This window comes from Dipodomys merriami, unplaced genomic scaffold (genome assembly GCF_024711535.1).
Source record: "Dipodomys merriami isolate MVZ:Mamm:240054 unplaced genomic scaffold, mDipMer1.0.p SCAF_129, whole genome shotgun sequence".
Classification (NCBI taxonomy): Eukaryota; Metazoa; Chordata; class Mammalia; order Rodentia; family Heteromyidae; genus Dipodomys; species Dipodomys merriami.
The window spans coordinates 2373467-2400326 of record NW_027202593.1 but is presented as its reverse complement, the minus strand read 5'-3'; the positions used below and the strand labels follow the sequence as shown (position 1 = coordinate 2400326).

General features: G+C 39.9%; 1 protein-coding gene across 1 annotated transcript; it reads right to left on the bottom strand.

Annotated features, from left to right (window-relative positions):
* Nucleotides 1-1994: 1994 nt before the first annotated feature.
* Nucleotides 1995-9521, bottom strand: LOC138824456 (macrophage metalloelastase-like). Its single transcript, XM_070018333.1, has 10 exons — nt 9386-9521; nt 8089-8336; nt 7306-7454; nt 7098-7223; nt 6077-6238; nt 5493-5616; nt 5170-5303; nt 4553-4712; nt 3042-3145; nt 1995-2271 (listed from the first exon to the last, which is right to left on the bottom strand). Exons 1-10 carry the CDS (start codon nt 9479-9481, stop codon nt 2171-2173), a joined length of 1404 nt encoding a protein of 467 aa, XP_069874434.1. The 5' UTR covers nt 9482-9521; the 3' UTR covers nt 1995-2170.
* Between the last annotated feature and the right edge of the window lie 17339 nt (nt 9522-26860).

The following is a 26860-nucleotide window of genomic DNA, read 5'->3' as shown; positions in this document are numbered from 1 at the left end:
CAGAAATTGGTCAGTGCTCCAAATCATGGGGGGAAATAGCAGCAAAAAAAAATCTCCTTGACCACAAAGTCTTTAGTGTTCCTCATCAAAATTCAACATTAAGAATGGGAGGAAACACACACAATCCAGAACCTTAGCAATCAGACACACGTTTCTCAATCCTTCTTATTTTTGAAAGTCATAGTTTATTTAATTAAAAGATGGGAACATATTGTTCAAAGTCACAAACTTAGAACGTAAGTGGAAAAACTTCTCCTCCAGCCTCATTAACATACAATGTTGTTATGGTAACTTGACTGCTCCATTAGTACAGAGGAGGAACTGAACTTCTACTTGTGATTATTTATGGAACACTTTTTTGTGCCAGCACTAGACTTAAACTGAGGACCTTAAATGCTGCCTCCGCTCTATTGGTAGAATTGGCACTCTACCACCTGAACCATGTTTCACAGTCTAATATTTTTCTGGTTAACTGCCAGGGATGGCTTCAAACTATAAACAACAGTGCCAGTTAACCAATCTATTTTGTACCTAGATATTGGACCAAACAGTACCAAACTGCACTTCTCATTGGTTAAAACATTTTCAGCTGAAAGTACCACAGTAGAATGGACATGAGTTTGGGGGTTAAACAGCCTTCCATTAGGATCTCAGTTTCTGGACTTCTTAGCTCTGTGATACCAAATAAATCACTTTTTTTTTTTTTTTGGTCAGTCGTGGGCCTTGAACTCTGGGCCCGAGTGCTGTCCCTCAGCTCTTCAGCTCAAGGCTAGTGCTCTACCACTTGAGCTACAACACCACTTCTGGTTTTTGGTGGTTTATTGGAGATAAGAGTTTCACAGACTTTCCTGCCCAGGCTGGCTTTGAACCGTGATCCTCATATCTCAGCCTTCTAAGTATCTAGGACTACAGGCATGAGCTACCTGCGTCCAGCTTAAATCACTTTTTTTCTTTGAAAACAACTGGGAAATAAAAATTCTTATGAGTGTGACATGTATGACAGAAATATGGAAACTTTGACAAATATTAAACAATGTTTATAACAGGTATCAGCAATAACAGCCAGAATTAGGTGACAGTATTTCTAACTTTGGATGGCTTATAGTAGTATACATTGAAGAAAAGATGGAACAACTGGCCAGAGAACCCTGTGGGCTCTCTAACTTGCCCACACGTCAAAGTCGTTTCTGAAGTATGGACACATTTGCTGAGGAGGAGTACAGAACATCTGGGGGATTACAGGCCAAGGGGAAGTTAGGCTGGGGAGAAATAGGCTTCAGGGAAAAGCCTAGAGCATGTCATTGGCTCCATATGTTAATCTCAGAACAGACCTAAGAGAGAGAATTACTTTCCTTCACCTTCAAGGAGATCAGCTGACTTGTTCAAGATCACATACTGATCTTGAAAAGGAGCAGAGTTTATCAATTTCATAGACTTTGTATCACCAGCCACTGCCTAGAATATCTGCCATAGCAAGAGCTAAGTCACACTTTCCCTTCCTGCAGTTTAACAGATGATATCTCCAGGAGGCCCCTTTTATGATGGAATGACAATAAAGTCTAGTACTTTTCAATGCATTGCCTGACTTGAAGAATATAATGGGAATCTTTTGGGCTTTCCTAGTTCATCTATGCCAACACACCACACCACACACCCCCACACAAAGAATGAATTGAAGCCCGCCTGAGAACAAAGAAGAGGAGGGGCCCAAGGGCCAGGCTTGCATTGGGAGGACATTGGGAGAGGTATCACTTCAGTAGTCTGCAAGATATAGAAACTGCATCCAAACTTTTCATCACAAATTTTAAAAAGAGACCACATTTTCATTTGAGCACAAGAAAAATATACATATTTAACTTTAATTTAGCCAGAGAAGTAATTATTCTATCTAGTCAATCAAGGTTGGTAGGAACTAAGGTTTAGAGTGACCTCTTTTATAGAAAGTTATCCTTTAAAGAGAAGTTTTCAAACTTAATAACAGAACCAAACAAAAATGGAAAATACTGGTTTGTATTTTATGTAATTATTCAACTATGCAATCAATTTAAGCTATTACGTTGTTTTATGATATACATAATAATGCAATAGGTACCCTGAGCACATTGTAAATATGCAATAAATACTTGTTAAACTGAAGTTAAGTTGACAAATATCATTAATTACATCATTCCTAACATCCAAACCAGCTATTGCTTTTCAGCCTTTTGGTGATTCGATGCAGTTGGACATCATATTCAAATTGATTAGGTCCTTGGAAGAAATAGTAGTGTCCTAAAAGGAAAAAAAATTAATTTTCCCTTGGTATTTCTTCTTTTTTTTCTTTAAATCTGTTGTTGTGGATTACTAGACTACATACACTGTGATTTGAGAACACAGATGTTAGGCACCTGTAGCCATGTGTGTATCCTGCCCTCGCATCTATACACAACCAATCGCACTATGGACGGTGGACTCAGAGAGGGTAAGGGGCCCAGGGAAGGGTAAACAGGGCCCTAAAGACAGGAACTGAGACAGGGAAGGCCTTGAGAATCTTGGTCTGTTGAACACTTGTGCTTAGGCCAAGCTTGAAGGTATTTCTAGCATATTATCAAGCTTCTCTTATCTCATCCTCAGTCCCAATTTGGATGCAGTTTCTATATCTTGCAGTGAGCTTCTGTGAGGGTAGAAGGGGCTGAAGGAAGGCACAGAATGCTAGGTGCAAGAAGTACTTGAGTCCAGGCTTGCCTGAGTCTTAGGTGCCATTGGCTTACTGGACACATGACTCCAAGAGGTCACAGAAAACTCCAGAGGTTCGGTCAGAGGAGGTAGCAACAATTCTATTCCCCCTCCTTCTAGACCACCATAGGAAAGGCACCATGGGTAGCACCACCCACCTTGCTCAGTCTTCTTTATTGTCTATCCTGAGCCCTGCACACTGAGTTTTCCCTCTATGGACCTGTGAGAATTGAGCTCCCCCCACCATCTCTTTCCAGTGGGGAAATCCATTCTCTGTTCCTGGTAGTGTTTTAAAATGGGTATCTATACTTTCTGAATCCACTTACTTTTGAAATAGAAGACTGCATCAATCTCATTTTTGATCCCGGGGAAGTGCGTGCTAATTAACTTGGGATAAGTGGGGTCCATGAACTGTCTACGCACATCATACCTGTGCAAGAAAACCAGGAAATGGATTTTATGACGTTATCCATAAATGCATATCCTCTCCTAAAAGGCCTTTAACTGTGCCAACGAGGAAAATCAAACACTAAAACACAGATTACAACCCCACAGGACTCAGCATGTTGGCTCCCTAACTTAGTGCGGTCTTTCCCCACCCGCACTGTCCCCGCAGAGCCTCTCCCAGCACTTGCTCCAGAAGGTGACTTGCTACAGTACTGACCCCTCCCCATGCTCCAACGATTTAATTGCCTGTCATTGCCTTCCTTTCAGAGCTTTCTGCTAAGACAACAATGATTTTGTCCAGAGGATAACAGAATGGAATAGTTTTAGAGCCATGGAACTAAAATATTTTAAAGACAGATATTAGAGAGACATTGAAAGTTAATCCTGTCATAGCTGGCCCATATAATCAGGTGATTTTTCCAAATTCTATTTCACCAGTGAGTAAATAGTGTCATCTCACTCTAGACTTGGATGTGGCAATCAAAAGTACCTGTTATCTTAGTTTTATACAATTTAATTCTCTAAGAATTTATTGCTTGCTCATGATTTCCTGATACTGGAAATAGTAGGAAAAGGAGGAAATTTCACTGTTTTAAGGAGAAGAATAGAAAAACCTTGAGTCGCTAAGCAGCATCAAAGTAAATAGAGCCACTGGTCAGAGTTGAACTGTTAATGTTAACAATCGCAAGCTATGACAAATGACACCAATTCGTGGGCTCTTTAAAAAGTTCTCTTTGCTAAAATAAATAGTTCTCCTTCTCAAATAAGACTGAACTTGGTTGACAAGCTTGTAGTATTCAACTGAAAGTAGATGTTGAATTTAAAATGTTCAAGAGTAAATGGGGTGACAATGTAATCTTCAAACATTTTGTTAGGCTGTATGTCCACCATGCAAGCAATCTGGGAACTAACTAAAGAGACGGTCCTAGCCCACTTTGGAATTAGATACTTGAGGTTAAACCATTCAGAGGAGCTACCGGAATGGCCTGACTATCTGATCTCTTGTCACTTAGAGCATAGGTCACTCATTTTATCTTTGGGCTCCAGTGATCATGGGAAGAACTCTACAAATCTATACATCCTCTAAGATGGCCATAAACTAAATACCAGGCCTTATAGATCTAGAACATGTTCTCAATATGTCTACTGCTTTGTAATATGGCATTTAAAGAGCTTTCTTCCTAAATGAGATTATATACTATTTCTTACAACAGAAACCAGAGGCATAGAGAAAAGATGTAGGTTGACAACAGTTTCTGCTCTTCATTCCCTTGATCTCTCTTTCAGGAACCTGAGAACTTACAAAGAAAAACTATCTTGTGGAGCACTTTGTTCTATGGCTGTTTTACCAACAAATCCTAGGGAACAACCCTGGATCATTAAATCTCACCTCCAATACTGGTTACCCACAAAGAAGTAGACTTTATAGTAAAGTGGGTTGAAGAGAGCTGCATCAATTTTTTTCACAGAATTGGGGAAGCCCAGAGAATATATACTCTTGGGATAGTTTAGCTGTGGTCTTAAATTGTTTATTAACCAGAACTTGTCATCTACAAGGCAAAGAAGAAAAAGGATATATTTGAATTTCATAGAAACAGGAACAAAAATACAGATTTAATGCATTTATTTCCAAGCTCTAAAATATTAATTGTTCTGTTTTTTTTTTCTCCCAATTCTGGGACTCAAATACAGAGCCTGGTGTATAGTAGGCATATACTTTACCACTGACCCGCACTCCCTCCCTATAGTTCTTCAGTGTGGTTTATTTTATGTTCTATGATTCCATGTTTTTTCTTCATACATATATTTTAGAAACATATTTTATATTTTAGAAACATTTGTAGCTCCCTAACAGCTGCAGATATTTCCAGGGTAACTAGTTAAAGCAATATTAGCTTATAGGAAAATTTGGAATACTCTGGTCTACTTCATAAAAGTAATAATACTTTCTTATTGTTTCCTTCTCTTTAAAGTATGCTTGATGTCAGAAGTAAACATTGAAGTTACCTTTAAAAAGAAAAATCTGGTTTTGGGCTTTAATTTCATAAGCAGCTTGAATGCCGGCTGGCAAGGACGGCCACATGGAATGAATTGAACTAACACCAGTGGCTGATCGCTCAGGACGCTTCCACCAGAAAAACCTGATGTGAAAGACATTTAAAGTTAAAACTTGTTATTGATACTTGTAGGGCACCAGAGCCTCTGACCTGTAATCCTAGATACCTGGGAAGTTGAGATCGGAAAGATCCTGGTTGAGTATTTTCTGACATTAAAAAAAAGAATTCTAAGGACAAAACCACTAATATTGTTAGAAATGAGAATGCTCATACCAGTCTTTAAAGAAAAGGATTTTATCTCCCATTGTAGTGACAGCATCAAAACTCAAGTTGGGGTCACAGGCGTCTGGTACTTGACTTTCAGGGCTTGGCTTGGGTTGGTACATCAGTGGAACTCCTGAAAATATATTTCAAGAAGCATTTGGGAAACGTTAGCACTTTTGGTCACAAGAGGAAGAACCATTCTTTTAAAAGTATTCTATTTTCTTGACGGAAAATACATCAAAGCCAATTTAAGTTGATACATTTCATAAAAATCTTGAATCCATTCAGGATTTTCCCACATGGTTGCAACCTCATGGGGGGAAGTATTTCTGATTACTTTGATTTTCCTTTTCCCATTAGATTATTCTCTATGTGTCATCTTCAGTAGGGTTATCGAGGGTAGAAAAAGCTCCAATCTAAAGGCTTGTGCGAGATCTCCAATTTGTAAAATGAACATAATATCTGCACACCTACCTTTCAAGGTTGTTATGGAGCTCAAAAGAAAAGACAGAGCTCAATCCAAATGTAGATAGATGTATTAGACCATTGTTAAGAGGAACTTTAAGACAGAAAAATGACGATGTTCAACTTACCATAGAGGGACTGTATGCCACGTTTATCATCAGCAGAGAGGCGAAATGTCTTAGGGTCACGGTAACTGTAGGTGGGAAACATTATTGCCTCTGGGTCATTGGAATGGTCGAGTCCCAGGGAATGACCAAGCTCATGAACAGCAACAAGGAACAAGTTTGTGCCTAAGAGGAAACCCACCAAAGAGGGGTGATGTACATGGCCATCATTTTCTGACATATCAAGTTGTATAGACCAAGTGATTTTAGATACATGTGTGCATCTGGCAATGTTCAAACCAGGGCAAATATATTTATCTATTCAAATATTTGTTATCTCATTGTGATGAAAATATGCAGAATCCTTTTTCTAGCTTTCTGAAGTATATGGGACATGATTGTTGACTATAGTCACTCTACTGTGCAGGAGAACACCAGAACTTCTTGTTCCTAAATAGCTGTTGATCAGCCTCCAGAACCCCTCCACTGTCTCCACTCTCATAATTATTATATCTCCACCTTTTGAGATTAACTTTCATATGTGTATATATATATATATATATATATATATATATATACATATATATTCTTGTGTTTTTCCATAGGCATCTAAATTTGCTATAACTTTAACTGTGAACCTAAGAAATTGCCAGCATATAAAATGAGATCAACAATGGTCTCTTTATTCTTCTTTATTCACCTTTTTCTATCTGTTTTAAAGCACAGAATTAGTGTTTGTGTTTGCTTTTGAGTTTATTGATTTTACCATCACATCTAACTAATGGATTTTATCTTTCCATGGATTAATACTAAGGAACTTGCTCCTAGAATCTTTTTATATTCTTGTAGCCGATTCTTAAGATAGTCTAATCCAATGGCCTCAGTTTTGGGGAAATGAAATATGGACTCATGTAAAGTATCCAATTTGATTTTGAAAAGGTTTAATCAGAACAGGCCATATTATGATTTCTTGTCAGAGTCTTTGAAAATCAGGAAAAATATTTGTTACATTTAGTCTTTGTTTGCTTAGTGTCTTTCCCCTTACCTTTGAAGTTGTTACTCCATATTTCTGCCTCATCAAAATGTGCATCTCCTCCAATACCAGAGCCTGGTCCGTAAGCGTGGGCCAAGATCCCACCTCTCCCATCAAAAGAACTGAAGTCACCATGTTCTGTTCAAAAAAGGAAAGAAAATCAGTCCTATATGTATCCCACAGAATCACACATGATACAGAGGGAGTCCAAGTTCTTTACCCCTGTGTGCAAAAAGTATCACAATGTCAGCGTCGCCTGCATATGTCTTTTTGAATTTCAAGGGTGTCACATCACTCCACACTTGAAAAGCTTTCTCAATGGCATAATCAACATCCTCATTCTTCAGGTCAGGGGTGTAGTTATGTATTCTTTATCAGAAAGAGAGGAAAACATACAGAAACCACATGTCAGTTTTATCATACCAAAATCTTTCCATGTTTGCTACCATTACTAGAAGGTGATTCAAAAACCATTCTAATCTAGATTACAGATTAGGACTTGCTTCTTTATATGCAAACATTTTTGCTTGGATAACTGTCTTCTTAACAAAAATCAAATTAAATTATAAAGGATTTACTTGGATAGATACCACACCTTTTGCTCCTGCTCACAGACATCTATGTTGATCCAACCCCACTATTCGGTCTCTCTCTCTCTCTCTCTCTCTCTCTCTCTCTCTCTCTCTCTCTCTCTCTCTCTCTCTCTCTCTCTCTCTCTCTCTCTCTCTCTCTCTCTCTTTCTCTCCTTCATGCCTAGATTATCTGTAACTTTTCTGCTCTGTTCTGCACTGATTTGTAAACCAGAGGGTTGAAACTCTTCCTTAAGTAACCTTCTTCCCTGCTCAAGGTAATGGATTGTAACACAGAGTAGTGTTAAAAGTGAAATGAAGCCCCTGGTCTAGTACTTCTAGATTTGGGTTGTAGCATGTCTACAAGGCTCAGGTTTCTGGGAGCCAGACCCATGGGGAGGTAGGAAGCACAAGCCTCCCTCCACCTGCGTTACCTGTAGGTGAGATGGTGTTTGTTCCATACTGGCCGGCGTGGCAGCGTTCTGAAATCGTGAACGTCAGGCACTCCACATCGAGGTGTATGCATCATTTCCAGAGTAGCTGAGTCCAGTTGCCCTGTCACTTTCAGCCCAAAGAACTTCTGCATTTCCTGGATTTTTTCCTCTAGGAAGTTTCTACTGATTTCCATTTTTGTTGTTGGAATGTCCTCTATCTTGTAGCTATAAAAGTCTATCAAATATTTCTGAAAAAAATACATTCAATTGTGCAGAATTTTATCAGAGAAGTTGCTGTTGGCAATTCTGTATATGTGAATCAACTTTACACAGAGGTTTTTGAACCAGGTATTTGAATTGAAGATTAGATTATTATTATATTCAGGCAATTAATTGTAACTAGGAAACATTCTTAACTTTCTATGCTCTCAGAAATATGTCATAATTTATTACCTAAGTTTGTTCCTTAGAAGCACAGAGGAAAAAAACTGTTGCGTTTCTATTTCTTCAAGCTTGTTTCTACTTTCAAAGAGCTGTTTTAGCACCTGGCATACTGTAACTATCAGAAAGTGGCAAACTCATGTGAAGTACGTAAGTTGTTCATTTAAGTTGGGGTAAAAACATTACTTGACTACGGTTGTAGTTGAGCGATAGAGCACTTGCCTGTTGTGCTAGCAGCACTGGGATCAATCCCAACCATGGACAAAAAGATGCAAACTAATTTTAGAAAACAAGTGCATCCTCAGGAGGCTGAGAGGGAAAGATCACTTGAGCTCACAAGTTCAGGACATCCTGAGCAAAGATAGCCAAAACAGCAATGATTTTTCTAAATCCAACTAGATCCAACTCTTTTAATGAAAGATAAACTACAAATGGAAAAATTGATTTTAAAAATGCTTATGAAGAAATATTTGTGATAAATGATAGATTAGGTTGAAAGCATCACAGTAGCCTGAAGAGGGTAAATAGGTCAGGCCATTTTTGAAATCTCAGATTATTAACTGGCATTCAATAACTAACATAAAATACTGTAACTAAAGTGAATTCTAATTATATCATGCTAAAATTCCTTAGCCAGAGCTTTTTAGTGGAAAGAGCAACTATCACCTATTTCATAACACTCTTTTCAAACCAATACTTTCTTTTTAAATTCTTCTATGGCAAAGAAAAAATGGATGTGGAAAGCAAACCCCAAGCAGCCAGTCTTCAAGTAGTACTTTTCACAAATAAAACTAGCAAATACAACAGATCTTAGAGACAAACTAGGCTTGATCTGTCAGTATCTGTCAGTACTTACTTTAGCAAATGCCACCACCTGCTCCTCCACACTGGCAAGAGGAGCAGCTCCAGAGGCAGCAACCTGCAGGAACAAAATCAGTAGAAGAAGCTTCATTGTGAATGTCTCCCTCCAGACACTCAGTTCTGTTAACTCTGCTCCTGCTCAGCACAAGTTCCTCAAATGTCCCTCTTTATATAACCCTGGGTCCAGGATCTGTGAACATGAAATTCTTTGGGTGACTCACTGTTGGTATCATCCTTTGATTTATCTCAGAAACCATGTGAATAAAATCATGACCTTACTCAACTCACAAGTTAGCCTCTAACCTATCACTGACCTACACATCTTGGAGTATATTTCTTCAAAATGATACGTTTCTACTTCTACCTGCTCTACAAAATAAGCCCTTGTAAAGCAAAACAAACAAAACACAAAGCATCTAAAATATAAAGACAACTAAAAGCGTATTTTTAAACAGTTTAGTATTTTCAAATACTTTTCTCATCTCCATTGTAAGTCAAATCTATTTTTCAGAACTTTTTTATAGAACATTTTTGTTATCTTTAAGGAGTTAGTGGTACAAAAGGGTTCCAATCTAACATGTCAGTTTATGAGTACAATGCATCTTGATCACCGTCACATTTCATGATTCTTCCCCATCTCTTCCGGCCCCTCCCTTCCCCTCAATTTTCCTCATTCCATTTTCACATATGTACCTTGAATATTATGACTGCACTCTCCTACCTTTTCTCTCCTCGTTGTCTACTCTCCTCCCTTTGTCCCTCCCCAAGGACAAAATGTGTTCCAGCTTCCTGGTATTCATTTTGTTAACCTGTGAGTCTATTGAGTCCTCTCCTGTGTTCCATACTTTAGTCAAATGTGTATGACCCTGTATCTGTATTCATATATGTTTATAGCTGCTAAGCTTGTTTTTAAAGTAAAATGTAAAAGATTGTGTAAGTTATTTTTGCTAGAATAGATGAGTCTTCTCTAAATTGAATCTAGCTCAAAATAGAATTGTGATCTAGGGTTGTCACATTAAACAAGTTTAAGTTTGTTGCATGAAGTGTACATATTCCAAGCCTAATGGTAGCCTAATTTGAGATCTATAGTTATCAGAGCAGAAATCCCATCCTACCTGATTACCTATAGAAAAAAAAAAAGTTCCCCACCTCCCAAATTGCCTGGAGTTGGCCACATGAGGGTAAATGCTTTACAGCTGGGTGAGAGAAATTCTCCATCATCTTCTCCCCCTGCGACCTCTGAACTCAGCCTTCTTCCCCCTCGACCTACCTGTCCTATTTGCATAGAATATACCTCTTGGTCAATATTATTTGAAATCCAATATTATTTGAAATCCAAGCTGTGGGGCAGTTGAGCAGGGAAAAGTTCAACTCTGCATCCTTTGGATTACACACCCTTTGATTTGTATGAACAACAGGTGGATGGTAGTGGTAATAATGTAATCATGGCTCTGACCCACATCCCTGGCCTGGGAAATACTGGTTACTTCCTGGCATTTTCCTGAGGCCAGGACTCCAGGGGACAAATTCCCTTCTCAAGTAGGGCAAAAGGAGATTCTCCACACTGTCTCTGGAATTTCACTTCCAAACTCTGACTTGTTACAAGGTCTATAGTTAGAGCTCCAGGACTCCCAGGTGCCTAATTGAAAGGAGGATGTCAACCTTTGCCTCCTTAGGCTTTGCTGATGATCAGATGAGGCAGAGTTACAAATTCTAGCAATATAATAGTTGCTCACTCACTCATTCCTTTACTCCCTTACTTTTGACCTTGGGGGAAAGAATATGTATTGAATTTGCTATAAGATGTGGCTCTAGGATTTGCAAAAAGGAAGAATATGGGGGAAAAGATAGTAACCCTTTCATTTGTTGAATTTAGCTCAAGTATCTTAAAAGGAACACTACAGATGTGGATTAGAAAGCAGAAAAAATGAGAAATACTGCAGAGATGGAGAGGATGATGGGAGACGTGACATTGATCCAGGTGCATTGTACTCATAAACAGACATATTGAAATGAAGGCCCTCTGCACAACTTCCTAAGGATAACAAAACAAGGTTGAAAAAGAAGGTGGCTCTCCACTGCATTCCTCATGCTGAAAAAAACTACTGTGAAGTTAGTAGCTACTCAAAAAGCACATGTGAATGAATGTAGGAGTAACTTCCCTACTGAGAATTGTTCGTATCTAGGGCAGGAAGGAATTGGTTTTTGGAAGGAAAACAGGAAGTATCCTGTGAGCATGGGGTACAAGAAATAAGGGGACATTGCTAAAGATACAAAGTGATAGAATGTCCTCAGAAACACCCAAATTTTATTTCCATCTGGGTCTTGACTCATCTTGTGTCCCAAATGGGAGAACTGAGGAGATAGAGGCCACTTAGGCACCCACAGGACATAGCTGTGAATGGTTATAAACTCAGTCCTGAAATCAAGATTTTTGACCTGCTTCAAAATCTTAACCCCATTATTTTATCACCTTGAGCAGTTTTACTTCTGTAAAAGGTATTGTTTTCAAACAGAACATTTGTATGAAGTGTTACAAAGATTGTATTAAATAATTTGCAAAAGTATCTAGCAAATGTCTGACACTTTATAAATAGTTTCAGTGATGGCTGTCTTCCTCAATCTGGAGATGAGAAAGCTAGCTTTCAGACCTCTACATGTCATGCAGAGTTTGTACTATATGTTACTGAGTCAGTAAATGACCATGTCACCAGTTCCACTTAGCATTTCGCCATAGAGTAGATAAAACTTCTCAAGAAGACATCCATGCTGCCAAAAGATCTAGGTTGGTGTCATTAAAAAAATAGTGACAAAGCAGGGCGCCGGTGGCTCACGCCTGTAATTCTAACTACTCAGGAGGCTGAGATCTGAGGATCACAGTTCAAAGCCAGCCTGGGCAGGAAAGTCCGTGACACTCTTATCTCAAATAAAATTACTAAAAAACCGGAAGTGGTGCTATGGCTCAAGTGGTAGAGTGCTCGCCTTGAGCTGAAGAGCTAAGGGACAGGGCCCAAGCCCAGAGTTCAAGCCCCACGACTGACAAAAAAAAAAAAAAAGTAGTGACAGCCACATGCTGGAGGCTCATGCCATAATCTTAGCTACTCAGAAGGCTGAGATCTGAGGATTATGCCAACTGGGGCAGGAAAGTCTGTGAGACTCCTATCTCCAATAAACTACAAAATACAAACAAACAAAAACGCAGAAGTGGTACTGTGGCTCAAGTGGTAGAATGCTAGCCTTGAGTACAAAGAGGCTCAGGGACAGTGCCTAGCTCCTGATTTTCTGCATCTGGACTGGCAAAAAAATAGGGACATTCTCAAAAGAAACTGATCACCCATACTTGTTGACCAGATAGAATCAAAATGAAGACAATTCCATGACTAGAGCAAGAATAATAAATCAGAATCTGCATGGTACTTACTCTCCATGGTGAGATAAATTGTTTTATTTTTACTGACCTATAATTTTTATTAGTATCAATTAGTTGTACAGGGGATTTCATTGTGTCATGCTTATTTTTGTATACAATGCATCTCAATCAATAAGGATGGTAGGTGATTTTTTTTCCCCTAAACCCATAATGCAAGTATGGGAGAGTCCAGGGATTCTGGATCCCAGGAAGAACTGAGCCCCATTGCACAGAAGAACTCCAAGGGTATGGAGGACCACAGGAGACTTCAGGGAAGTGAGATCCTAGGCCGGGGGCAGGTGACATCCCCAAAGCAAGTCTGGCACAGAAGCAGCAGTAAGTAGAACTGAAAGATAGGTAGCCTGGGAAGATCAGTAAGGAGAAGGTGGAACTACAGAACCACTGGGGCTGAATTTCCTGCTGGCGCAGTGGTGTGGTGGAATAGAGCTGAAATTAAATTTTCCTGGAAAAGAATTCAATATATGTGACACATCTGGATAGTGATTCTATGTGGCCCTTACCCAGAATACTCAATATGGGACTTCCTATTTGGTGTGTGTGCTGTTCTATCATTATCACCTTTATTATTACTCATATACTTTAAATATAGTTTTCTAAATGCATTGCTCTATTTGTCAAGAAAGTGTATACTTCATGAGCTTATGTGATCATGATTTATATAACTGTGGACCTCTTATTTTAAGCTCTAGTAGTATCACTAGGTAGTTTAATAAATAGCTGCTTAACTGTGAGTTGAAATGTAATCTTGGAGGTGAGATCATTGAACCAGCACAGGAACGACTCACATATCTGGAACAGACAGCTAGTCCATCTTCCATGTATGTAGTCAAATTAGTGTGATCTGAGGTAGAAATTCTGAAATATTTACTGTTTTCTTGCCTTGATCCTTGAGCCATTCTGACTCAAACACATTGGGACTCTCAGAAACTTCCTTCTCCCAGCTACCTTTAATAAATCCTCCTTTAATGTATTGTCCAATGGCTTCTTAAAGAGCTACCTGTGCAACGGGCATGCTACTGATAGGAGAACCTTGAAAGGCAGAACTTCAATGTATTGCAGCAAGACCTACTGAACATTCGAAACACACATAGTGTCTGCCAAAAAATGCAGGGACATTCTGAATAGTTTGTGAAGGAAACAGTGTTTGAAGGAATGGTTTTCTATTATTTATCTACATCTGTCTGTCTGTCCATGAAGTCCTCTTATTAGCCTAGCTTATCTGACTTTGACAGTGTCTTGAACAAAAATACTGTTCCTGCTGCTGGAACAATAGCATTTATAGGCACAACTTGGAACAATGGAATGTACTTGTTTCTCCAGAGATTATAAAAAGCACCCAGCTCAGGGCAAAAAGTTGGCAACATCGAATTTTAAAATTCCTCGTAACTGTGTATATATTGCAGTTTATTTCTGCTTCCTTCCCGTCTTTGAGGTAAACTTGCTCCTTTGTGAGACAATGTATCCTCCAAGTTGGTGGTTGGGCTTCTGCTGTCCTGGATAGCATCAGTTGGTCAGTCACCTTTTTGGAATAATGAAGATGTATTTGAATTAGAGATTCAGTTTACAAAAGTTGGTCTTTGTTAAACCTAAGAGATACTTTCAAAGACCCTAACTGTTGACCCTTTTTTCTATGTTGTGTCATAGTTTAAACTAGTGTCTTTCTTTTATACCAGTAACACTACTAAAGAGATGTTACTCAGTTCTAAAATGGATGAATTACTATTACTTTATGTGGAGATACTCTCTTCTGTTGGGTTTTTTGGCTGTGCCATAAACCTCTAGTGTAATAAGACATCTTGACATGTCTCAGAAGAGGTGCTTCTTTGTGATGATTTTAAAATTTTTTGTTTGTCTATATAGTTGGTTGTTACTGGTGCTTTTGGCATAATGAATGGTATCATTCAAGATTCCTATACTATGGTTGCTGATACCTTGTACTGGCACTGCTTCTGAAAGTAATAAAACATTTCAGGTGAATTTCAGAAGTTTACAGAATACTTGCTCATTGCCTTAGTAAGTCAGATTTATCTATTTAATGTTTAAAGTTCACTTATTTTATCACTGAAAGCTCACTTTCATGCAAAGACTTCCATTTTAAACATTATTTTGACTAAAATCATGGTCTTAACACTTTCTAAAAGACATATTTTTACACTCTGTTTCACAACAAAATGTCCAAATGTGTAGAGAACTTTAAAAATTGGACACAGATTGGCAGTTGTTGTGTAAAGAATGTGTCAGTTGTAATCAATGTCTTCTAACGTTTAATAAAAATTTATTTTAGCCTAAAAAAATCCCCACACCCAGTTGGAGAAACAGAATGAAGCCGCTTTAGCAGAGTTGCACTAAGCAGGAAGTGGAATTCTCTCTGTCTAGGATAGCTTCCTACCTTACCTTGGATAAACCCAGGTGAGGCACGGAGGCCCTTCCTCAGCACCCAGCCATTTCATGAGCTCAAGTTTCACATCTTAGTTTCATTATGAATTAACAAATCTCTTGGGATTTTCCATCAGCTCTGAGAAGATCTACTTTTTGGAGAGAACAAGGAACTTCCTTTGAATATCAAGTCCATGAGATGATTAACAGGCTCTTCAAAGAAGAATGAATCATATTTCAAACCCACTTATAAGTGAAAACTATCTCACAGTGAGTGGCAACCATGTATAAACAGCTGTGTGCTAGACATAACTCAAGGAAGTTTGAGGGAGGCCTCCATGTCTCTAGACACGTTCTTGTGTGCCTCAGGAAAGACTTTGCTCCTGGTTTTCCTGAGACAAAGCCTGTGGCCACAGGGTCCAGTTGGGCTCAGCTAACTCCATGAGACCTATCTCACATCCCACTTAGCTTTGGTCACTTTGTGCAGAAGATTTATGTTCTGACTTCTTTTCCAGAGCTGCTGGGATGTTTTTCTTTCTGCTTCCAAGTCCACATTCATATGTATGTGCCCTTGCTGCATCAGTACAACTGGAGTGAGGGGCTTAGGAACCAAGACTTCCATACTTTCCATGCCTCCTTCTTGAGGAGAGCTAGTTTAAGGGCTACTAGACATGTGCATGGAGAATGCAGAATGTCAGCTGAATACAAATAAGAATCTTTTTATCTCTATGAGAATTTAAAAAGTCATCTCTGATGATACAAATGATGAATGCCAGCCAAAATACATTTGAAGTACAAAGAAGAAAAAAGAGTAAAGAATCAACTTACAAAGCATAAGGACTAAATAAAATGTCAATTGATACTGTACTCATGAGATCACCATGATTCTCTCATCCCTCTCTTTATGCATTTATGCACATATGGAGAAATTTAAGCAAATAAGTTTGTATCATACATGCAATGCTTATGGCAGACTTTTACTTTCATTAGAGTGGGTCTTTTTGTTGTTTGGTTGGTTTATAACTGTCCCTTTTCTCCTTTTGTCCCATCATTAATAACTCATTTTCTCCCTCTCTCTGGCTCTTCTTCATTAGTCTTCTGATGCATAGTCTTCTGGAAGTTTGCCATGGTTTGCTCAGTAAATATAGAATTGCACTACAGACATTTCCCTGATTCTTGCTTTTTTTCAATGATTGCATCATGGGAAGTGCTCCTAATCAATTAATGCAGAATGAATTTGTTCATTCTAATAAACACTCCAGGCCCTGGTAGGATGCTGAGACATAGAGGAAGGAAAGTTAGAGTTCATGACTATACAAATATTTTTGCTTTATGAACGTTGGCCAGGTCACTGTGGGCACCAAACCTGAAGGATGGAAAAACTCAAAGGAAACCAGTTTAATAAGAACAAGTTGGTGACGCATGCTGCTCACAGCAGAACATCTCAATTTCCCCAACTCCTGGCTTGGAAGACGATATATATGAAAGTGTCCATTGATTGGCTTTTCGTGAGTCAGTCAAGCATTCTTGTAAGGCTGGTCCCAAAGTGAACTTAGATACCCTGCTATGACCATTCCTGGGGAACCCCACTGTTTTGATATTTCCTATTTTGGTGGTTTACCCTTGTATTTTTGGTGGGAAGAATCTTGCACAGTGAGCAAATACTGTGATTTCAGCTGTGAGTCTGAAATGCTCACTGGCACCTCAGCTGCAATGTTTGGCTTGGTTGTAGTTATTATGACAAGGAGCCTTCACATGTTCATATTCCCTGTTACCCAAGAGTACCAGGGTTTGGGCTGGCTTTAGCTCCTAAATCTCATCAGCTCTTTGGTCTTTGGCATGTCTAGTCCAGTGGATTGTCTCTGGCTTAATTTTTCTTTTGAGATCTCAAATGTATATACGTTGTGAAGGGATGTTCAAAAGATAAGGATCCAGCATGAATGAGAGCATAATGCTTGGCAGGTAGGCATTAGGCTGGATGTTTTCTGAACGTTATTTCATGTAAACTCACGACCCTATGCTGCTGCTACAATTTCCATTCTGCAATGAGGAAGCTGAACCTCACGGTCTCAATAATTTGCTGTAGCTAAGGAACTGCAATACTTTTAGGCAATTGTTATGGATATATGATATGCCTGTGGGGAAAGTGTACAAATCCTAAGCGTTTGTCTTAATGACTTTTTTTTTCAGTGCATACTGTATAACCATGCAGCCGTAACCGCAACCATTTTATTTATTGAGTGATTCCTTTCAGGAGTCTCTTAAATTTTTTGTGGTTTTCCAAATGATTGGCTACTAGTGGAATTTTTAAATTTTTATTAGGGGATGTCTCTTAGGACAGGAATGAATTCCCAGTTTTCATCAAGTAGGAATTCCACCCATGTCCACATCTAGCACCACAACTGAACACCAGCCATTGCATAATTAGGATTTTTTTTGGGGGGGGTTGCACCTCTCTTTGGAGCAAATATCTTTTTTCCTCACTGGCTCAAAAGACTCCTGCCTTCACTGTTATCATTATACACAAATGTTCAAGAAGTTAATGGAAACCCTCAATTACATAACATTGTGAGTGGGTGAGTGATAAGCTGAATCTATTTGATCAAAATGCTCAACTAAAAATGGCCAGTCTAATATCTGAGTTAGATTAATAACTAGATCATACAAGTCTATAACTTACCTGGGTAAATTTCCCTAGACTATTGTACAAGGAGTTTACTTGTTGTCTACATGTACATAGAGTTTATTTTTTCTACTGTCTTAATTTTATTGTGACTATTACTGACCATTGTAAAGGAAGTGAAACCATTCCTCAGACAAGTGAAGTACTTCTGAAACCACAGTAAATTTACAGCAAAATAAGCTGCCCACGTCTTCCTGAAAAACGCTAAAAACTCTAAGTCATTCATTAAAGTAGGTAGAGTTCTTATTTTTTCTTCCTCTTTTATATTAGAATCAGGCCTGAAATGAAGTGATAATTGAATTGAGATTTGAATGTTGCAGAGGAAGTTAGCTGGGATAGGAAGAGCAGCATATTCAAAGGTCAGAAAGGGCAGTGTTGGATCTCTTCTAGGCACTGAAAGGGAGATGATGGACACTGAGTGGATTGATGGGACATGGCTGGAGGCCACATCCAGAGACTGGGCTGGGTGGGAAATGAGTGCCCAGACTCAGCTGGGTTGATGTTGTAAATCTACCCTTGGGAGTCTGAATCATAATCTACAGGTGAACCAAAACTTGTGGCAAGTTTTAAGCAAGGGAATGACAAATTGTTAAAGAAGGAGGAAGTCACCAGATCCCCTCTCTCTCCTTCCTGAACAAATGCCTACCACTGATAGATGACTTTGGCCTTTTGGTACATTTTTTATTCTAGTTTAGAATTTTGAAATGAATTATTAATTAAAGAGAGTGGGATGGGATACAGGCCTATTTTTCTGGAGGTAGAGAGCAGGAGGTTCATAGTTCAATGTCAGCCTAATTAAGTTAGCAAAATTCTATCTCAAAAACAAGCCAGGCATGTTGATGAGTGCCTCTAATCCCAGCTAAAGATAGGAAGATCACTGTCTGAAGTCAGTCAGTCCAGGACAAAGCATATGAAACTTATCTGACAAACCTAAAGCAAAAGGACTGCAGGCATAGCTCAAGTCAGAGTGTTTGTCCAGCAAGCAGGAGACCCTGAGATCTAGCTCCACTATCAATAATAATGCTAGCAATTAATCATAATGCTAATTAAGGGATTTGTCTTAAGTATAAAAAGGAGCAATCATTTTTATCTTTTGGATAACATTCTAAGTAAAATAAGCTGGCTAAAATACTTTTGAAAAACAAAACTTTTTAAAACAACACATTCTGGGTGTTTTGAGTCATTTGCTTACACATCTACTGGAAAGCCTATGTCCTTATGTATTTCTTGTCTGGTGAATTCTTATTGCCTAGAAAGTGAGTCTTTCCCACTCAAAACCAGCCCTGACATTTTCAAGGACTAGGTTCTGTTTACTTTGAATCAACATTGTCACACGTGAGGTCTACTTCCAGAAGTGTTGGAGAAAGCAAAAGTATATTTCTTGACCTCAAATGTTTATGATCTTATCAGAGGGCAGAGGAGATAAAATGAGAGCTAAGCAGAGGAGGACAACCCGGCACCACTGAAGCAGCAGTGCCGTCACGCCTCTAGAAAACTCAAGGGGGAATTTGTCCTTCACGGTGGCTGCCATTATCTACTGAATCAGAACCGCCAGCTATGACCTAGAAACTGAACTTTTAAAGGATTCTTTTTAATAAACACATTAACATTTTGAAAGCTGATCCAATAATGAAGAAAAATCATCCCAATACTTGGGAAGCTGAGCAAGGCGGAACTATCTACATTCAGAAATTCAAGGCTAGCATGCAAGGCTGTATTAGTGGGATCCTGTCTCCAAAAAAAAAATGCGAGGGGAGAGAGAGCGAGAGAGGAGAGAGGGGGGAAGAGAGAGGTGAGAGAAAGAGAGAATGACAAATAAAGAACGACTGTTTCATTTCCTATCATTCCAGAAGAGCCGGAAGGCCTTCCATCAGGGGCTGGTGGGATGAATCACAGTGCGGAGGAAGTCACTAATTTCCATGCAACCAACTCCCTTCCCGAGTGCCATCTTCTCTACATGTGGGTAGCCCTGGCACAAAGAATGTCCTAGCCCAGGCTTCCTTTCTGGGACTTAGAGTCCAACTAATAAGACTTTTTGTTGAGGTCAGTGCATGGCCACCTGTGTCCCCCAAAGCATCTGCACCCCTTTATTTATTTCAGATCAGTTTTGTCCATGTAGTCCTCTTGCCTTTGATGAAGGCAGCATTCTAGGAGCAGGATGACTCAGTTGAGGAAACCAGTCCCTACAGAGGCTGTGGACAGCAGCAACTGGAAAAGTCTAGCAGTTTACTTCTCCAGGGGGAAGTCACAGTCTAAGAATATGAGAAATGAAAAGGCAACATGAGCTGTAATCATTTCCTGCTCAAATGATAGGGCTTAGGATGGTAGTGAACTTTACCCACTTTAACCTTCCAAGGCAGAAGAGGTTCCAGAGAGTCTTAGCCTTCCGGTGAACAATAACTCAATAACTTTGGTTTTTTTGTTTGTTTGTTTGTTTTGGGGCATGGGGTGGGGATCCAGTCGTGGGGCCTGAACTCTGGGCCTGGGCGCTGTCCCTTAGCTCTTCAGCTCAAGGCTAGCGCTCTACCACTTGAGACAGAGCAGCACCACTTCTGGCTTTTTCTGCTTATGTGGTGCTGAGGAATGGAACCCAGGGCCTCATGCATGCAAGGCAAGTGCTCTACCACTGAGCCACCTTCCCATCCCCAATTAATAACTTTATTTAAAACTTGTTGGCCTTATTTACTTTTCAGTGTGCTCTATGTGCTGTGGTTAAAACAACTATATTCTGCCTGCCTGCCTGCCTGCCTGCCTGCCTGCCTGCCTGCCTGCCTCTCTGCCTGCCTGCCTCTTTTCATATCATGGATTGAATCCAGGGGCTTGGGCATGCTAGACAAGTGTTCTGACAGTGAAGTACACAGGCATCTCTTATCACACCCTTTCTTCACACAGAAGTGTTCACGCTACAAAAGACTCACACCTTAGGTTAACCCTGTCACTTAGGGTTCTCCACACCGAGGGCCTGGATTTCCATCTCAGGCTTTCTTTCTTCACCCTTTCTCTGGTGTTTCTTGGTAGCATTTCCCCAGGTCTTCTACAGCTCTAAGTTATAGCTGTGTTCAGGACTACATGAAATATTAAAAGAATTTTCTATATATTGAAAAATTTTAATTGACCCTTAGTTATATGCAATTATGAGATATAGTGTAACCTTTCAGTTCATGTAAGCCTTATGCAATGAGTAGATTGGTAAAATTGGTGTATCTGTCACCAAAATATTTATCATTATGCTGTGTAGGAAGCCTTAAAACTTATATTAGCTATTTTGAGACATACTGTCAACTCCAGCTCTAAAGAACATGAGAAGGTTGTGACTAATTTGGAATTTAATAGGTCCAATTGTATTCCCGAGCCTTCTAGCCTTATTGTCTGCTTTCCACCACGATCCAGCCCCTTCCCAGGCTCTGGTAAGCCTATGGGCTGCTGCATTTCAGCTGCATGGAGAAGGGTAGATGGCCTTTATGAAGCTCCTTGCTCAGTCATTAAAACCAGTAGAGCACAGCTTTATAACTGCTGAAAGATTACAAGAGTACTCATATATCTCTCTCATTCAACTAAGTTTAAGGACAAATCAGAGAATATTCAATAAGTCATTTGTCCACTCAAGTAGGAACAGCATCTTGGAGGGACAGTGGAATTGGGGTACATAAATTTAAGTCTATATCATATCATATTTCCTGGAAGCAGAGGTTCATGGTGAATCTTCCAGGGTAGTGGATAAACCACATATTTTACCACATGACAAAAAGGTCTGTGAGTTGGGCAATACCGTCTGGGTTATTAATTAAGCTTGCATCTGTTCTAAGGCTCTTTTCTGTAATATGCTTATACTATAATTGGTTTTCCATTTTCTACAAATTAGTCATTTTTAATACCACAATGAAACACAAGCTCCCGCTGGTTCCCAGACCATTATTTTTCTGTCAAGTTTTCACTGGCTCAACCAGCCCATGTAATGGCAGAGCACTTGTCTTGAGTTTACTGGGCAACTACTTAGGCCATCTCAGATCAAAAGTCAATAGATTTGAACAAGAAATAGGGTTTAAAAACTTCCAAACACTCCAGGAAATGACATGCTTCTTGGTTTGTAAAATCCAAACGCTACTTTCCTCCATAATAAATCAACTGCAAATGTAATATGTGGAGTTTACTCTGCTTCTCTCTTTCCTAATAGTCTTTGCTAGTTGGGAGTTCCTTGGGTTTCAATATGCAGAGATACAAGCTAAATTATTCAGAATGAGATGACTTAAAACAATAATTCCAATGATGGGAGCCCAACTCCCCATTGCCCAGGGCTTAGCTCTTAGAGATGTTTCTAGGATAGAAGGAAAGAAGGGTGAGGGAAGGGAGCTGGAAACTCTAATAGTGGTCATCTTAAAACATCACTTGCTCGTTTACATACGCCAAAGAAACAGTTTTGTGTGATCTTTGTAACAACCCCAGAAGGTAGGCATGGCAAGTACTGTCCTCCTCATGTTGTGCAGAGGATTGTGAGGTACAGAGCTGTGAGACAGCTTGTTACTTCCAAACTACTCATGCTCCAGTCCACACTCTGAGCTGCATGATCATGTTCATTTGCCATGCTACTGTGGACACAACACCAGAACAAATTCTGGGTATCTCCAAAGTGGGAATTTCAATTTGTATTTTGTCCTTCTTGGGTTGTGGACCTTCCAGGCATTCATTCTGCTCCAAGACCACACATACTTGCACGCGTGTGCATGCACACATGCACTCACACAAGCACACAAGCACACACACACACACACACACACACACACACACGCACACACACAAGCAGACAGCATATTCCACTCTGTACTGTGGACATGTATGCTTCCCAATTGCTAGGACACACTACTTGCCTGCAGCAGGGTAAATACTGTGGAGAACATAGTCTTTTCCTTCCTTTACTTGGATCTACATCTCCTTCTTCCATTCAATTCCCCTTCCTATTCTTCTTTCCCCTTTCAGTTCCCAGCTCCTGCTTATCAACCCTTTTCCAGGCGAGTAAGTTTCACTTCATGCACAAGAGTGATTCTGAGTCTGCGGAAGTCTACAGACCCAGGGAGCTCTGAGACAATAGGACTAACTCTGAAGCAGAATGGCTACCAGGGTCATTCCAGGTTATACAGCTGGCCCTGGCTTGAGTGATGAGTGATCACCTGGCCACTTCTCCACCACAGCCCAGACTACAGGACCACCACCCAGGGACCCACGTTGAAGTCATGATCCTTTGTTGCATTCTTCCAGAAACACTGAAAGTCTTCATTGCCATAAGACAAAGTGAACACCTGTCTACTTTTCTTAGTTCAGTGATTGTAGATTCCAGAGGAGTTCTGCTATCTCAGAGAGACTGCACAGGGAGTCACAAGGATGTTAGCAAGCACTTAGCTGGGAGCCAGATGGAGGCTTGAGGAATTTGGGGAGCTGCTATTCCTAAACAGCTCTCCACTGGGCGACCAGTCCTACTTCCAGGGACGAGGGATTATGCCTGTTGATCTGTTCTGCCACCAGAATGTTGATCCACTGGAAGTGGATATACAATCCCATTTATCGCAGCACTTTTTACTTGAACTTCCCACTTGGGTGGTTTGACCCAGTTTTACATCTAAACCTAATTATGGTTCCACCCTGAAGACTGCACCGACAATTTCGAGAAGCTGAATTATTCTGTTTTATACAGTATTCCTCTGCTTAGCGAATGAAGAAGCAATGAGTGAAAACCCAAACAGAGGGAAATTTGATTTAAGACATCTGGGTAACAGTTTTATCCATAGTAGCTTGCTCACCAGAATCCCGAGAACATCAACTCTGAGAATTAGCCAGGGCATAAACCCAGAGCCCCTCAAGCGTGACTCAACCTGATTCTCATGATTTCATGTTCAGTAACAGGCCCTCAGCTGCTATAAAACTGCTTCTACAGGGTGTGTTTTTACCCTCGGGGTCCAAACTCTTAATTATTCTTCACTAAGTAATCATCATCAATGATTATACCTCCCGAGGGAATACCTTAAATTATCTTCTTTCTTTTGAAAGGCAGAGAGATTGGGACTGGGGAATTTGTAGAATAAACTGTCACTGAGGTTAGAAATGGGGAAGAGAAGCTAGTGTCTCCTTTAGGTAACAGGAGACACACCTGTAATTCTGTCACCTAAGGGTCAGACCCTGCTTGGCCCGAGGAATGACTGCGTTCACCCAGTATGGTTTTGAAACAATGGATGAAGGCTCCGAGGATCTGGTGTGTTTCAGTACTACATGACACCTCATACTGATGTAGAAATGAAATCAGTCATATGATTGGAAAAAAAATGACTACTTTGTGTTTCCGCTGACTGTATCCTAAGGCCTGGCCCATTGTGCAAGCACAGGAAAAGCAGGTTTAGGAAAGGGATGGGCCTGCTCACCTGAGCATCCAGCAGGATTTCTACATTTCCACCCTCTCACCCCCCAGGACAGTGCCTTTGTTAGTGCACTTGGTTCATGCCTTTCCTTGAGACAGATTCCTGAAGACTAGCTAGTCTTCCTTACCACAAGAGACTATGGGCTTTTCTCCTTGGCTATTTATTTTCTCAAGAAGTATATAGTTTTATGTTGTCCCAAATAAGATATCGGCTGAAGATAAACTGTTTCCTCAAACAGACCTTCAGCTATATCCCACGACCATGTGAAATCTATAATCATCATAATGCTCTGTTAAGCACTTGCTCCCATGTTGTAAGGTTCCAGCTCCCCTTGCCTGGATTTGTTCTGGTAAGGATGGCTCAGGGGGTGGCCAGGCGGGCCTCACAAAAGGCAGACATGTGCAACACTCAGCTCTGGCACGTAGGAAAGTAGAAATGTTTGTCATTATTATTCTCCAGTTGCTCTTTGAGTTTACAACTCAGAAAGATGACATGATTTTTCTAAGCATTTAATCACAGATTGGTTTTCACAATGGTTTGTAGATGGTTCCTTGTCTGTGTTATGGTAGAGACACTGATTTCTTCACTGTAGTCTCATTTCTTCCTAGGTAGCCGTGCTCTATCACTTTAATCTTCCCAGAGCTAGAAAGTTAGCTTCATGTTAGAGCACACGCTCAGCACACACTAAGCCCTGGGTTTATTACCTAGCACCACCACCATCACCACCACCAAGCATCGTTTCATATTTAGGTGTTTTCTTTTGCACTTTTCTCTGGAACAACTACCTTTTTTTCTTCACTGCCCCCAAAGACTCCTCTCTGTGTTCACTATTGGTGACAGACCTCAATCTTCTTTACTCTTATCCTTATGCCCTAGTGTTCAGGAAATTAATGGAAGCAAATGATTCACCCTGTGTGTGTGTACGTGCGCACATGCATGTGTGTGCCAGTCCTGGGCTTGAACTCACAACATGAACACTGTCCTTGAGCTTTTCTTCTCAAGGCTAGTATTCTACTACTTGAGCCACAGTGCCACTTCCAGCTTTTTGATGGTTAATAGGAGATAAGAGTCTCAAAGACTTTCCTGCGTGGGCTGGGTTCAAACTAGGATCCTTAGATCTCAGCCTCCTGAGTATCTAGGGTTACAGGCATGAGTTACAGGGCCCAGTTTTATGATGAATTTTGAATATGAATATGTATAATTGAAATAGCATTTGTGTAGTAGAGTTTGACTTATTCACATTCAGTCATGAGAAGAAAAATTTCACACACTTCAGGATATCACACAGTTGTGAAGTCCTGCAAACTAGAAAATCTAAGCCATGTGAGAAAGAAACGTCAGAAACTGTAACCATCCTCTTCCTGGAAACTCCACATTGTTTCCAGTTAATGGACAACGATTCATTTTCTTTTTAAACTGGGAAACAAGATATATCATGCCTGGTAATTGGAATTGTCTTCCTTCCTCTTGTGGCTGGAAAAGTCCTAGTTTGGTTTGGTTTTAGGGACACTGGTTCTGTGTGTGTATGTGTGTGCTTTGTGCGGTTTGTGATTCACTTTGAACCCTGTCACTCCAAGGGCTGTGATGACTCAAAACCTCACCTCAGGGTGCAGCACAGATCTCCGTAGCTTCTCATGACATTCCATCCTGATTCTGGCATAAGTGACAGAACACATGTGTGATTAGCAAAACTGGAACAAACTGTTCTTCAATTCATGACACCTGTTAACCTTATTGAAAGCCAAGGACAGAAAGTCAGGAATCACAGCCAGCATTTGGCCAAGTTCCTCTTTCTTACATTAAGAAACAAAGCACCCGTTCTGTGAACTATTCAAATTAATTGAGCAGTTTGATATTCATAAAGAGTATTTCTGCTGCCACCTAGTGGAACTTCCAACCCTACAACATTGTCATGAATCCTGAAAAAGAAGAATGTTTTCTGTGCCCAAGGTTTAAGTGGTGGAGGCTGTCGTTCTATAAGATCTGTTCCTTATGCTTTGTTGTTTTTATTCTGCCTGCATTAAGAGATCAGCATAATATTTTTAATGGAACACAAATGTTCTCTCAGATCATTACAATGGCAAAATTTGCTATAGCATATAAGATCTTGTCAGTTTCTCCTGTTTCAAATTCAATCTGACTATTGGTAAACTTTGATGAGTTTTATAACTTTTAAACCTCACTGTCTATGAAGAGACCATTACTAGCTGCAGTTGGCTCAAATTCAGTGCCTTTGCCCATGATATTAGCTCTTACTTCTCATAAAATACTTATTTGGCTTCCAAACTCCATTCAGGAATACTTGTGGGAATAGGTTATCTGTATTTTATCTGTAATTCATTTCATAGAAGATTCTATTAGGATCATCTGCTCAACTCATGCGAAGCTCCCTTTAAATCCTCTCATCTTCCACTATGAACTTCCAAGTAGACATCTTGGCATAATTTCCAAATGATGTTTTGGCCACAGTTGTAGGGCACGAGTCCAGGCAACGTCAGTTCAATTGGGAATGTGTAACTGAGAGTGCAGCAGAGCCAGGGGTCAGAATGAATCCCGACTGTGTGTATTTATATATTA